The sequence below is a fragment of the Eschscholzia californica genome, unplaced genomic scaffold (assembly GCF_041429995.1).
Source record: "Eschscholzia californica isolate CP2 unplaced genomic scaffold, dmEscCali1.0.p SCAF_5, whole genome shotgun sequence".
In the NCBI taxonomy this organism is placed as follows: Eukaryota; Viridiplantae; Streptophyta; class Magnoliopsida; order Ranunculales; family Papaveraceae; genus Eschscholzia; species Eschscholzia californica.
The window spans coordinates 38,962,481-38,975,876 of NW_028238472.1; the positions used below are offsets into that span (position 1 = coordinate 38,962,481).

Sequence of the window (13,396 nt, forward strand, 5' to 3'; positions counted from 1 at the left end):
TTCTTCCCTTCAAATTGAACCCCATTTTGCATAAAGATCTAATCTTTTTAGAAGATTTTTTTTTGGGGAAAGTAAGATGATACCTCGATAAGAAGTTCAATGAAGAAATTGGGTATTGAGTTATGTTTTTAGATCCAAGAAAACACAAAAGAGAAGATTGAATAAAAGCGAGATTTAAAACTTGGAATTGAAGAAAGGTTTAAAGAGTACAAGACCTGGAAGAGGTGTGATTTGCACCCACAATATATTTATTTAGGGTTAAATTTCTAAGATGAAAATGATATTATTTTCTTCATCTTCACTAGTCTTATTTCCTCCTTTCTTCACTCTATTAAATACCATTTCATTACTCTTTCTACATTTCCTTGTTTCTACATATTCCAGTTACATAGGAACGGTACTCTTTTCTTTCAGATCAAGAAGGGATTTCTCCATAAGAAATTAGGTCAAAGTTCTTGAAAGGAGAAAGTGAGGATGGGACTAGAGTGACGAAGCAAGGAAATGATTGTTACCTTATTAATCAAGTAGACCTGAAACACCCCTTATATACGGGCCTCCTTCTTGTTTTAAAAGGACACGAACATTAGCAGATTATATGAAAGATAACGAGTCCCATTTTTGGATTAGTAGGTCCGAATGACCATCAAAATTTCTTTCAATTGTAATTTTCAAAGAGAGAAATAATTGGGGAAGAGAGATGAAATTTTAGAGAGAAAGAGAGTTGATGTGAAAAAAATTAAAAGAAGGGTAATTTTGGAATAGAAAATGTGACTTTGACGGTCTTGTAACAGTAATGGCAGAAAAGAGGTCGTCCGTGTATTTTCGATAAACCAGGAGGTTAGGCGGGAAGCTGGTCATAAACTACGGGGTCATCTGACAAATAACCCAAAATTGTATAGCCGATAACAACACCACACACTGCCCTAATTATAAAGCTGATTACTCAATCGACCCGCCAAATTGTTAATTTCAGAATTAGGAAAAGAGTACAGAACTTCTTCTGCTCCTCTCGGAGATGGTGAGTTGAAAATTCTGCTCTCTAATCTTCTCTCTCTCGTTTTTCTCTCTCTAACGGATTTTGCTATTTTCAGTTCTCCATTGCCGCTATCAATGATACAGATTCTAAAGGTAAATGGGAGCCATTGGCCCCTACCAAAGAAGCTCAGGCAAGTTTTTCTCTCTCTCTTAGTTCGAAGCATATTCTTGTTTACTGAAACAATCTCTCTAATCGAATTTATTTATCAAACAAATTATGGGTTTTGAATTATTGTCATTCTCTAACTATGGGTAGCTTTTAGTTTGGTTAAGAATTCTGATAATGCTATACCTCCAGAATTACAAGCGCTAGGGTTTTCACTATTCCTTTCTGTTGGGGAGTCATAAGAGTTAATTACGTAGAAATTCTATCTAGGTTTTAAAAGAGCAAAATGTGATGCTCAATCTGATAATTTTAATATTGATAATCTCCCTTTAGTGGCCCTTTTGGGCTTACAGGACAAAATTTGATACCCATTTTAGGCAATTTGGGACATGGGTTTAAGATTGGGAAAAGTCATCTATCTTGTAATTTAAGAGATCCACTTTTATCTCTTCTTGATTATGTTACTGGGTTCTGATTTATGTGAAATTAAGTTTTATGGTTCATTGGCTCTAATAGTTTGGTTCATAATACACTCTATATTTTGTGATTTCAGGAATTTCATCTTTCTCAAACTTATCATGAAGGACTTCTTAACTTACAAGCTAAAGAATATGAGAAGGCTCGCACACGTTTTGAAGCTGTTCTAAAGGATCCTTTAATATCAAATGCCCAGGTTTTGCCAGCTCCAAACAAATGATGCTAATTTAATCACTTTATAGTATTTTGCGTAACTCACTTGTTTTGTTCAGGTGGAAAGCAGTTCAAGTGATGGTCATATGTTACAACTCAGGTGCAAAATCTGAATCCCATTGTCTCTCCTAACTTGTGGTTTTAGTTTTACCATTGTCTCCGGAACTAGTCAACTAGTTGTCGAATGCTTAGAGCCATAATAGTATTGAACATTTAAATAAATCCCGAGTAAATCAGACTCGCAAGTAGGCCGAGACAACAAGATTTTAGCTGAATTCAGCTCAAACTCGCCAATTCATTTCATCATTTGTTTGATTTTAGTTTGTCCTCTATGGCGGTGTTTATACAACAGACAGAAAGAGAGCAAAAGGTGAAACTGAGAAGAATAAGTCTCTTATACACACACACACACATATAATATATATATTATATACATTAGTGTATAAAATTTGCTCTTGGTGGTCGAATCTCTCCCCGAGTGACTCTAGTCCCTAGTACTGAACACCAGCCCAACCGAGCTGTACCCGAGTTGCTCAGTCAAGTACTTGGGTTCAATCTAATGGTAACACCGTCATTTACTTATTTGACCTTTCCTATGGTTATTTGAGTATTTGTGATTATCGTTCCATCAAAGTTCAGCCATATTTTTCCCTTTCCAGATATCAAGTGAGCATAATTAAACCATCAACATTTGTTTGTATGAATAGATATGCTTGATCTGTATGAACTTCTTTTTTTATTCTCGTTAGGATCCTGGGCCATCACCAACTGCATTATTTTGATTGCTCTCATTATATCCTTTATTTCCTCAGGTTCTTGACGCTGAAAAATCTCGCAAATGTTTTCCTCCAACAAGGTTTTAATTACTATGAGAATGCTTTAAATTGTTATCTTCAAGCTGTAGAGATTGATAGTAAAGACTCGGTTGTCTGGAACCAACTGGGAACTCTGTCATGCTCGATGGGCTTACTGAGCATATCACGTTGGGCATTTGAGCAAGGCCTTTTCTGCAGCCCAAATAATTGTAAGAATTCGCGGATTATTTATCTATATTATTTCCATGATTCTAAGATTCAGTTTCTTTTGCCAATAGCTCATGTTTCTTAGGGAATTAGAGTAACTGCATCAACATGTATTATGGGTCTCTATGTTCTTTATACTTCTTTTTAACCATCGTATAGATTCTGTAGGACATTTGTGATAACTTTCTCTTTTGTGCACTCAATGCAGGGAATTGCATGGAGAAACTATTGGAAGTTCTAATTGCTATTCGTGATGAGGTTTCTTGTCTTTCTGTTGCAGAACTGATTCTAAGGCATTGGCCATCACATTCTAGGGCTTTGCATGTGAAAAATACCATTCAGGAGTTGGAACCAATTCCATTTGCTCCAAAAGGTATTGATAAATTAGAACCGCAGCACGTGCGCTTAAAATTTTCCAACAAAAGAAAAGCAACAGATGATAACATAAATGATGGTGTAGTACTTGAAAGATTTTGTAAGAACATTGAAGTTCATCTTCAAGAAGCATCATGGCTATCTCTTGTTGATGCAATATTGGGAGTCTTAAATCCTGCAAGTGATACTGTCTCTGAGCCGGGAACCATATCAAATCAAGATGACCCAACAAATGGGAAGCTTAGTTTGAAAAGAGCTAAGGTTCTCATATCCAACTCAGATATACGAGGAGATCGGTCACCACCTTGTCAGAAATCAGAAAGCATCATCGGTGAAAAGATTGAGAGACACTTGGATTCTAGATTGAAAATAAACTTGCCTTCTGTTTCTGAAGTTGTCATGAGATCTTCAGAAGGTGAAAACGTATCTCATGGTGAGTGTACCCCAGAAAAAGCAAGTCCATTTAAAGAAAAAGAAGCTTGTACAGATGAAGAACAACATCCTCAAGAAAGGAGGAGTAGTCGTCTTGAAAGATTAAGAAGTCGTAAACCTGGAAAAGAAGAAATAGACTTTTCTACTAGCAGGGATTTAGCAAAAGTTGCAGTTCAATTTTTAGAGCCTTTTCTTGTCGGTAGATCAGAAGCCATGGTTTCTGATCATCCTTTACGTGGTTTATCAAATCCATCAGATCCGCAATCTAATGATGTTGAAAGATTTGTAAGGGAAGCATCAAAAAACTACGGAACCTATCACATGGGTCATTTGCTTTTAGAAGAGCTTGCACGTAAAATGCCTCCTTGCCAAGAAGTCTTTGTCAAATTCCTGGAGTTGGAGAAGTTGACTAGACACTGGGATCAAGATAGGACCATCGAATGTAGCCTTTTTCTTGCTGAGCTGTACTATGATCTTGGATTATGTTCTTCCAGTGAATCGAAGCCGTCGGATTTCTTGTCTGATGCTTCTTATAATCTTTGTAAGGTCATTGAGATGGTAGCTTTAGATCCTTCACTTCATTGGAGCTGTATACCTAATACTTACCATAACTCAAGGGATGACGTTTCACAGCAGACTGGAGTAGTGGCAGAAGGTGACTCTGTTTTGAGGGACAGGGTTTTGGATAATTCCGTCGTACCCAATAAAAGTTCGTTCTGGATCCGTTTTTTCTGGTTGAGTGGCCGTTTATCAATTTTGGCCGGTGAAAAAGCGAAAGCTTATGAAGAGTTCTGCATTTCTTTGTCACTTTTCAGAAATGGTCATTTGGGTTCTATTCCAGTGCCTCATTGCAAGCTTACTAAGGAGTTAACTGTTGAACGAGTTCTGCACGAAATCAATTTATTAAAAGTCGATTCTTTACTAAAGAAGACGGTTAGTGAGATGATTGAGAATCAAATGCATTTAGAATGCGTGAACTTGCTTGCTCCACTTTTGCTCTCCTCTAGAGATGTGTACCTGGACTTTCTACCTGAAACCTATACAGTAGGTGAAAAGGTTGCATCCGTGGAGTTGGCTTCTCTCGACATTCTAATCATGGCATCCGAGAAGGCAACTCCAATGAATGCTAAGGTTTATTTACATTGTCACCTGCGTAAGTTGCATATACTCACTGTTGCAGCAGGCATTGTAGACACGACTGACCCAAAGAAGTTATCTTGGAAATGTTCTTCACCTTTGGAGTTGGAATCAGCACAAAGCTTATGCAAACAATGGATGTATTTGGTTGCAGATGAAGTTAAGGCAATATCAAGATGTGCTTCTCAAGTAAAGAATCTCCTTGATCAATGTGGGGCTTCAGTAAGTTCATACAGTACTCTTTCAGTCTTTCATCCTAATACATTGAAAAGTGAGACATGATACAGAGAGAGACAAACTTGAGACAGGAAAATAATAATCGCATCATTCCTAACACCTCCCAGCACCTTGGATGGAATACAGATAAATGAAATTAATCTTAGGCTATAATTTGACGTCTTGTCTTTTTTTTGACGTCTGGTCTTTCATCCTAATACATTGAAAATCTAGCAACACGTGGTACCCGATAAGTGTGTCAGTGTTTACATAATTTCATCCTCTAAAAAGATGATCTGGAGTTGCTGATTCTATAACTAAACACTAATTATCTGGGTTTAAAACTTCAAATAACATTAATCTCCCTATGACCCTGTATACCCAATTATTTATGTGTTTTGATTTGTTTTTTTATTCAAGTGCTACAAAATTGTGTTCTTTATGCTTCCAGGATGACGATAGTGTTCCTTTGAGCATTATTGGTGATATTCAAGCTTTGCTGCTAACAGTAATGAGCAACACAATTAGCAATTTCCTTTGTAAGAAATATTCAGGATTAGGAAATGGGGATCAAACAGAACAGCTAGAGAGTGATTGTACCGTAGATGCTACTATCGCATTCTGCAAACTTCAGCACCTGAACCAATCTGTTCCAGTTAAAGCACAGGTAAATTCAACCAACTTTTCTTAGAAGAATTGATGTTTTACATTAAGAGAAACATCTCAGAGTTACTTCACAAATAAAACCGCTTATGTTTCTTTTTGCCTCTCTATCAGGTTGAGTTAATTGTTGCAATCCATGAATTGCTTGCTGAATATGGACTCTGCTGTGCTGGTAAAGATGGTGAAAAAGAAGAAGGACCGTTTCTTAAACTTGCAATCAAACATCTTTTGGCCTTAGATGTGAAACTGAAATCAAATTTTAAGGGGTCGGGAGAAACCAAATCTCAAGATCCGCTTACCCTTGGTAATGATCCAAAAACATCCACCAGTGAGTCAAATTCAGATGCTGCTGTTGATGTGGAAATAAGAGCAGCTAAAGAAGAAAAACATGTTTCTGCCAAGAACGATGCGGTAGAAGATATGATTTGTGAAGGCACACCTTGTGGAAGTTTAGTCAAGGATAATGATGGGTTAGAACAGGGTAAAAGTGAAAATGATGGGAATACAGCAGATGATGATGATGATGATCATCTTACTGAGATTGAAAGGGAGAAAATTGAGTTAGGAATAGATAATGCTCTGGACCAGAGTTTCTTTTGTCTCTATGGTTTAGATCTTAGATCACCTGATTCATTGAACGAAGATGATCTAGCTGTACACAAAAACACTAGCCGTGGTGATTATCAGACCAAGGAACAGTGTGCGGATGTCTTTCACTATTTATTACCTTATGCAAAGGCTTCATCTGTGAGTAATTACTTATTGTTTTCTCTCTTACTTGCTCTCTTTATGATCAATTCTTAGAGCATTTCTAGAGTAATTTTTGTTTTCCGGAACTTTATTCGGCCACTTACATTTTGTTATTGTCATAGAGGCCTGGTTTGGTGAAAGTTCGAAGAGTATTAAGATCTATAAGAAAGCACTTCCCTCAACCGCCTGAAGATATGTTGCGAGAAAATTCACTGGATAACTTCTTAGATGATCCTGATTTATGTGAAGAAAAGATCAGTGAAGAGGCTGGATCAGATGGATTTCTGGAATATATCATGAAAGTCATATTTCCAAATGGTCGAAGCCTCGAGCTATGCAATACATCAGCAGTAGGGAGGTACTACCACTCGCAGTATCCTTTCAACATCATCTAATTTTTTACTGTTTTCTGCAGTGATACATATTTTTTTTTTTTTTTCTAATTTTGACTTGTGAGAACTATTCCTGTCCTGTTGATGGGTTGGTAAAATTGTTGCAGCTCTGGGGCATATGGAGAAGTATACGGCAACTTGTATTATTTTCTAGCTCAGGCTGAAGAAACGAATGCAACTGATAAATGGCCAGGCTTTGTACTAACCAAGGAAGGAGAAGAATTCGTTGAGCAAAACGCAACCCTATTCAAGTATGATTTGATGTACAATTTCTTACGCTTCGAGAGCTGGCAGCGTCTTGCTAATATATATGATGAGGTTAGATAACTCGATTTCTTAGACATTGGTTGTTGACATAGGAAGTTTTGAATACTTATATTTGCTAAAGATTGTTGATCACTTCTCTCTTATCTCTCTCTGTCAGTCTGTTGACATTTTTATCCTCTGAAGAAAATTGTTTGTCCTGAATCTATCAGGAGGTAGATTTGTTGCTAAATGATGGAAGTAAGCACATAAATGTTGCGGGGTGGAGGAAAAATTCTACTGTACCTCAGAGAGTTGAAACTAGTAGAAGAAGAAGCCGGAGATGTTTATTAATGAGTTTAGCTTTAGCAAAGACACCAGCTGAAAGGGTCCGTGTTATATTATTTCTGACCGCAATCTTTCCTCCTTTTTTTTTTTTTTTTTTTCTGTTAAGAGTATATTAATTAGATAGATCTGTTTGGTTTCAGAGTGAAATACATGAGTTATTGGCGTTAGTGTACTACGATGGAATTCAAAATGTTGTTCCAATTTATGACCAACGAATGGTGGTACCCACCAAGGATGAAGCGTGGATAATGTTTTGTCAGAACTCCATGAAGCACTTCGAGAAGGCTTTCTCACACAAGTATTATGTTTAACTTTTTTTCTAAGTTTTAAGATAAAGCATCTGAAGTGAAAGGATAAACAGAAAGAAGCATTGAAGGTGTTGTCTCCTCTGAAGTTTAAGTAATATTTATCAGCAAATTTTACTTTCTTGCAGGCCAGAATGGTCGCACGCATTTTACTTGGGCAAGCTTTGTGAGAAGCTAGGATATTCGCGTGAGAAGGCTTTTTCATACTATGACAATGCTATGACTCTTAATCCGTCAGCTGTTGATCCTTTCTACAGGATTCATGCATCACGTCTGAAATTACTTTATACATGCGGGAAACACAATGTAGAGGCTCTCAAGGTTAGTGATTAGAGGATTCTCTCTCTTTTCTTAATCAACCCACCGTGCATTTATGCCTTAACTTTCTTAGGAGTTTATTATAAAGTCCTTTTCAATTTATTTAGTAAATCTCGAAAATATTCCAATTTACACTTCCTTGCAGCTGCATGGTTAGGGATGATTTACGAGTTTATTTTACGTCTTCTAATCTTTTCAGGTTGTGGCAGCATACTCTTTTAGTCAATTAACAAAGGAAACCGTAACAAATATTATTGATCAGGCTGATTCTAATGATCAAAATGTACCAAATGATTTTAACGGTTGTAGTGAAGCCAATTCTGAGGGGAAAAAGAACGTTAATGGTTTGGATGAAGCTTGGTACATGCTGTATAGTGACTGTCTTTCAGCCATTGAAGTTTGTGTGGAAGGGGAACTTAAGCATTTTCACAAGGCAAGATATGCGCTTGCTCAAGGATGGTATAGAAGGGGTGAAAATGGGAACGTAGAGCGGGCAAAGGATGAACTTTCATTTTGCTTCAAGTCATCTAGGTCTTCCTTCACGATTAATATGTGGGAGATTGATGGTATGGTCAGAAAGGGGAGGTATAAAAATGTTCTTCCAGACATCCAGTTCTAGTTTCTAAGTGTTCCAAACAATATATGATTATTCTCTAATGAAACTTCCATATGTTTAATGGCATCATGGGGGATAGCTGAAATGATACGAAACTAAATGTAGTTCACTTTTATGGGTTGCAGGCGAAAAGCACCAGGTCTTACTGGAAGCAAGAAGGTGTTGGAAGTTAACTTACCTGAAAGTTCCCGGAAATTTATTACTTGTATTCGAAAGTATACTTTGTTCTATTTGAAACTATTACAGGAAAGTGGTGATATCTTTACTCTAGAAAAGGCTTACATATCTCTTCGTGCTGATAAGAGGGTAATAAATGAGTCAGACAACTTAACCACTTCGATAATTGTTTCGCTTCTATAAAAGTTCCGACTTCTGAATCTTTACTAATGACTTAATCTAAGTAAGCTTACACAATTATTTGCAGTTCTCCCTGTGCCTTGAAGATCTTGTTCCAGTAGCTCTTGGTAGGTATATCCAGGCACTTGTTTCATCCATACGTCAAGCTGAAACTCCTGGTTCTGCTGATATCAGTAGCTCTTCTGAGCATCTATTTGAGAAAATGTTCAACTTGTTCATGGATCATGGGAACTTGTGGACAGATATAAGCAATTTGCCTGAGATCAAGAGCCCAGAATTAACAGAGACCGGCTTCTATGGGTAAGACTAGGAATTTATTTTACCCATCCTTGATTGTGGACGTGTACTGTTATGCCGTGGCTTGACTTGCTTGGCATGATAGCTTTCAGAGTTACGGAAATCTTAAACCTTTTGATTTTAAAGATGTTGTGGCTTATTAAGGTGCTTTTATTGACCGGTGTTGAGAGGAATTTTGCTAATCTGCGAGTTCTTGAACATCCTGTATTCACCCCAAAAGATATATTTTCCTTTTTGATTCTTTCCATTTTGATGTTTTTTATTTGTCTTGGTTTAATTTGCTTTTGCCATAACTTGTACCAACTGATATGGCTAGTTTCTTGCTGCAGCTATCTACATCAATATATCCAGTCATTGGAGAAAAATGTCAAGCTTGATACACTTGAAGGAATAAATGAAAAAATCCGGAAGCGTTTTAAAAACCCAAAGTTATCAAATAGTAACTGTGCTAAAGTATGCAGACATGCGACTGTGGCGTGGTACCGTTCCATTGTTATAAGTTTGGCGAAAATCACATCGTCACAATCCGAGACATTTCCTAATTCAGTAGGCCAAGTTAAAGAAAATCGCCCACTACTTTGTGTTGATCTCCAGAAGAATGACCTATTTACCTCATCATTTGAGGATCCAACCCATCTAAGGAGCCTTGAAGCGGAGTGGAGTAATGAGTTATCCAAAATAAAGGGAATCGTAATTAAGCAAGTATCCGATGGGAGCATGGATTCTGCGAATACTTTACTTCGGTCCACTTACAACTTTTATAAGGAGAGTTCATGTGGAAATCTTCCTTCTGGTATAAACTTGTACACAGTTTTATCGTCTCTCTTTACCATAGATGCACCATTTAAACCTGGGATGGATGGAGTCGATATAATTGATTTGAGCATCCCGAGGAAGCTTCTGTTGTGGGCGTATACTCTAGTCCATGGCCGCTACTCTAACATTCTCGCTGTGGTAAAGCACTGCGAAGAAACTGTCAAGGTATGCTCTTGTTATCGCTGCTACATTAAACTCTTGCTTGGAATCCATTAAGATGATCAAATACAGTGAGTAATAAATAGTTTCTGGCCCAACCTTAACATAATTAACTAAGGTGTACAAATTGGGCTTGTTAACAAAAAATAGATAACCAAATATTTGGAGACGATAGTTTAATTGACATTGATCTAAGCAGTTTGAAACTTTGGATCGGCCTATCCACCCGAGTAATTCGAGGATTGGCTCGGGCTCGTCAGCCGCCTGATAGATCCGATGCCTGAGTTCCTAACTTATCAGTTAGTCGTTATGTTTGGAACTTTGAATTGTTGGAGTTTCATTTGAATGATCGGATATTCGGACTAGAGTTCGTGCCTATTATAGAGTTCACCCACTCAAACGCACACACTCGCAGATATATATTTAGCATAAAGGGGTATTTTATATGTTTTGTACTGTGTAGTATATGTATTGACGTGGAATGTATCTATAAGAGTTGGTGAAAACTCTGACGACTTACTCGACCCAGACAGAAGTCAGGCCCTTGGGGACCCCAAGCTGATTATTGCTGGACTTCATTAGCACGATCAATAATATAGTTGTTTCTTAAGAACTAGTGTTTTCAATTGTGGGGTAACATTTCTGGAAAATAACCATATGATCATTTTGAACCTAGTAACAGTTCTCACAGAATGGTAACCAAATGCCCCATAAGAAAAGCAGTTAAAACAGGACTAATTTTTAAAAGGAACTGGATTTGTGGTTGCATATGGCAGTCGAAGATGAAAAAAGGAGGTGGAACTTCATCCATTGCCTCACATACGGTCATAACTACTTCATCCACTACCCAATCAGGTTTCTCCATCTCCCATTTGGGTTTTTCCATTTGCTTGTTTTCCTATATCTATCTAAACATATTCTTTTTGTGAAATGAAGGTGGTGGGGTAAAGGAGAAAGTGACCCACGATGGATGCGGTGAAACTGACGAAAATCCGCCAAATACGGCTCCATCTTCTGCCTCTTTGCCTGAAACGGATAGTGCACCTGATTCAAGAAACCCAGTTCCGTCTCCCATTGATACTCAAAAGACTTCGCTCTCTGGTCTACAACTTCACCAGTGCAACAACTCAGTAGCCACAGAAAGGATCATTTCAGATGTTAAGGAAGCAAATGAAACTACACAAGGTTAAATTTATCATTTGAAAATGGTTTCGGCCAATGAGGTATCCTGACCTGGTGAATCTCTGAAGTTTGCTCTTTCTAGACTCGATACTTGAGGCTCTATTTATGTCCTTAGTATTTGTCCATCACTGAAATGTAAACAGTAACTAGAGTCCGGACTCATCAACAGCAGTAGAAGAATTCTTCCTCATCGGAGAGAGTACACTTCTTTGTGTTGTGTGTACATATATAGGACCAATTACGAACTGCATTTGAAGTGAGTCAGTGAGCCTGTTCGAAATCTTGGCATTTCAAACGTGTAACTTCCTGAGAGGTTTGGACTCTGAGGCAGTGAAAACAGATTACAGGTTGTCTTCGAAGGGTTAGATTCTCCATAGTTTGGCTTGTTACTTCCTGAGAGATACTCTTTTTTTTTTTTTTTTTTTTTTTTTTGTTGTTGTTGAAATTCCTGAGAGATACTCTGTAATGAGAAGTACTGCATTTTGGGGATGTGTATTTCTGCATTAAATTTGAGTGTTTACAACATGGTAGCTTCCCATTTCCCAGTACCCTGTTAACAAGTGCTGAAGTGTTATCAATGTGGGATCATCTGATTTATAACTTTCACTTGCACCACTTATTTTTTAATATGGTTTTGAAAGAGAACCAATAATAGTAACACGACCAAGAATCAAACTATACTATATTCATTTTGTTTGTCTCTCTCTTTCTCTCTCCCTCTCTTTGGTCGATGAAGGGGAGACTCCTATCACGGCAATCTTCGACCGGATATGGGATTTCCAGATCCAGAAAAAGAGGGCATCTTTGTTTGGTTATCCAGATGAGAAGTTCTTCGTCTGGTCTGGCAAAGGGGTTTTCCTCTTTGCCGGAAAAGAGGGAGAAGAGACAGAGAGACATGATGAGAGGGGAGGTGTAACGCCCCAAGCCTTAGCAGTTGCCGATATTGTCCCCGCTTTAACCACCTCACACAGGTACGGGGTTTTGTCCTTGGCGAAGGCACTACAAGCCTACCCAAAAGGCCTCGGTACTTACTAAGCTTGAGCTTACACATATAGCCCAGTCTCTGGACACTCTTGTGAGCAATGTGGGACTATTACAGGAGGTGGTCAAAAGAGGAAAGAGAGAAAAAAATTTGATTTTAGCGAAGTTCGCGGGCAGAAGGGTGACCTAGGACATAAAATTGAGGAATTTGAGAAAAAAAAAATGGGAAATTGTCACCCTAAAATTCATTGTAGTTTGTAAGTTTTTTTTGTTTTCTTAAAACAGCTATCCAAATAATTGATGATCCACTACCAAACAAACCGAGTAAAGAATTTTAACTAATTTTTCATTTTTTGAAAGAGGTTGTAAAATAGTTGAACTACATTGGGAGGGGATGTCTGAAAGATGAGCACTTATAAGTGTTGGCAACTAGTAAGTGATGACCACTTTTAACAAAAAAAAGTAAGTGATTGACCACGTATTAAGGGCTGAAAGATTTCCTTGTAACTCAAGTGTGAAAGATTTCCTCAAATGAGGGACTAAAAGCAATGCACACACACACATTGCTAGATGCGTATTTGTGCACATACGTAACTATGTTATGTATTGAACAGGCTTGCAACTCAGGAGGTGGAGTAGTACAGGTTATCGTATAACTTTTTGCTGCTTATCTGGCTGACAAAACATATGAAGTAGATTCACCTTTAAACAGAGAGCTATGTTTGCAAAGTAGCATACTAAAGTTTACAGATACTCAATTAAATACTAGTAAATATGTTTTCGGGATGTGTTTATGCTTATATATCACGTCAACTTGACACAGTTGCGTGTATATTTCCTATACTTTCTTTTCCAATCTTCATGCTCTAATGAATTTATGATCTAGTTTTGTCTTTAATTACTGGTTTTAGATGAAATACATCTCGAATAGTTAATGAAAATCTTCATTTCCTTGT

The 13,396-nt window shown here is 37.6% G+C and overlaps 1 protein-coding gene across 2 annotated transcripts; it reads left to right on the forward strand.

Annotated features, from left to right (window-relative positions):
- Positions 1 to 827: 827 nt before the first annotated feature.
- LOC147539084 (Tetratricopeptide repeat (TPR)-like superfamily protein) lies at positions 828 to 11,984 on the forward strand. Of its 2 annotated transcripts, none has more exons than XR_015225365.1 (19): positions 828 to 1,018; positions 1,092 to 1,166; positions 1,695 to 1,814; positions 1,891 to 1,931; positions 2,644 to 2,855; positions 3,062 to 5,019; positions 5,465 to 5,680; positions 5,791 to 6,423; positions 6,549 to 6,784; positions 6,926 to 7,136; positions 7,295 to 7,450; positions 7,550 to 7,707; positions 7,843 to 8,035; positions 8,232 to 8,617; positions 8,774 to 8,954; positions 9,073 to 9,305; positions 9,632 to 10,283; positions 10,960 to 11,132; positions 11,214 to 11,846. XR_015225365.1 is itself a non-coding variant. In XM_086641042.1 (19 exons), the coding sequence occupies exons 1-19, from the start codon at positions 1,016 to 1,018 to the stop codon at positions 11,465 to 11,467; spliced, it is 5,997 nt and encodes a 1,998-aa protein (XP_086497168.1). In that variant the 5' UTR covers positions 828 to 1,015; the 3' UTR covers positions 11,468 to 11,984. The 2 variants fall into 2 exon arrangements, 1 of the variants encoding a protein (XP_086497168.1); XM_086641042.1 differs by having other exon boundaries at positions 11,054 to 11,132; positions 11,214 to 11,984.
- The last annotated feature ends 1,412 nt before the right edge of the window (positions 11,985 to 13,396 follow it).

What these genes read in the sequence shown, in the direction of transcription:
- LOC147539084 (XM_086641042.1), top strand. An exon ending in CTGTTCCAGTTAAAGCACAG is followed by an intron (nt 5,681 to 5,790) that starts GTAAATTCAACC and finishes CCTCTCTATCAG; the next exon opens with GTTGAGTTAATTGTTGCAAT. An exon ending in CAAAGACACCAGCTGAAAGG is followed by an intron (nt 7,451 to 7,549) that starts GTCCGTGTTATA and finishes GTTTGGTTTCAG; the next exon opens with AGTGAAATACATGAGTTATT.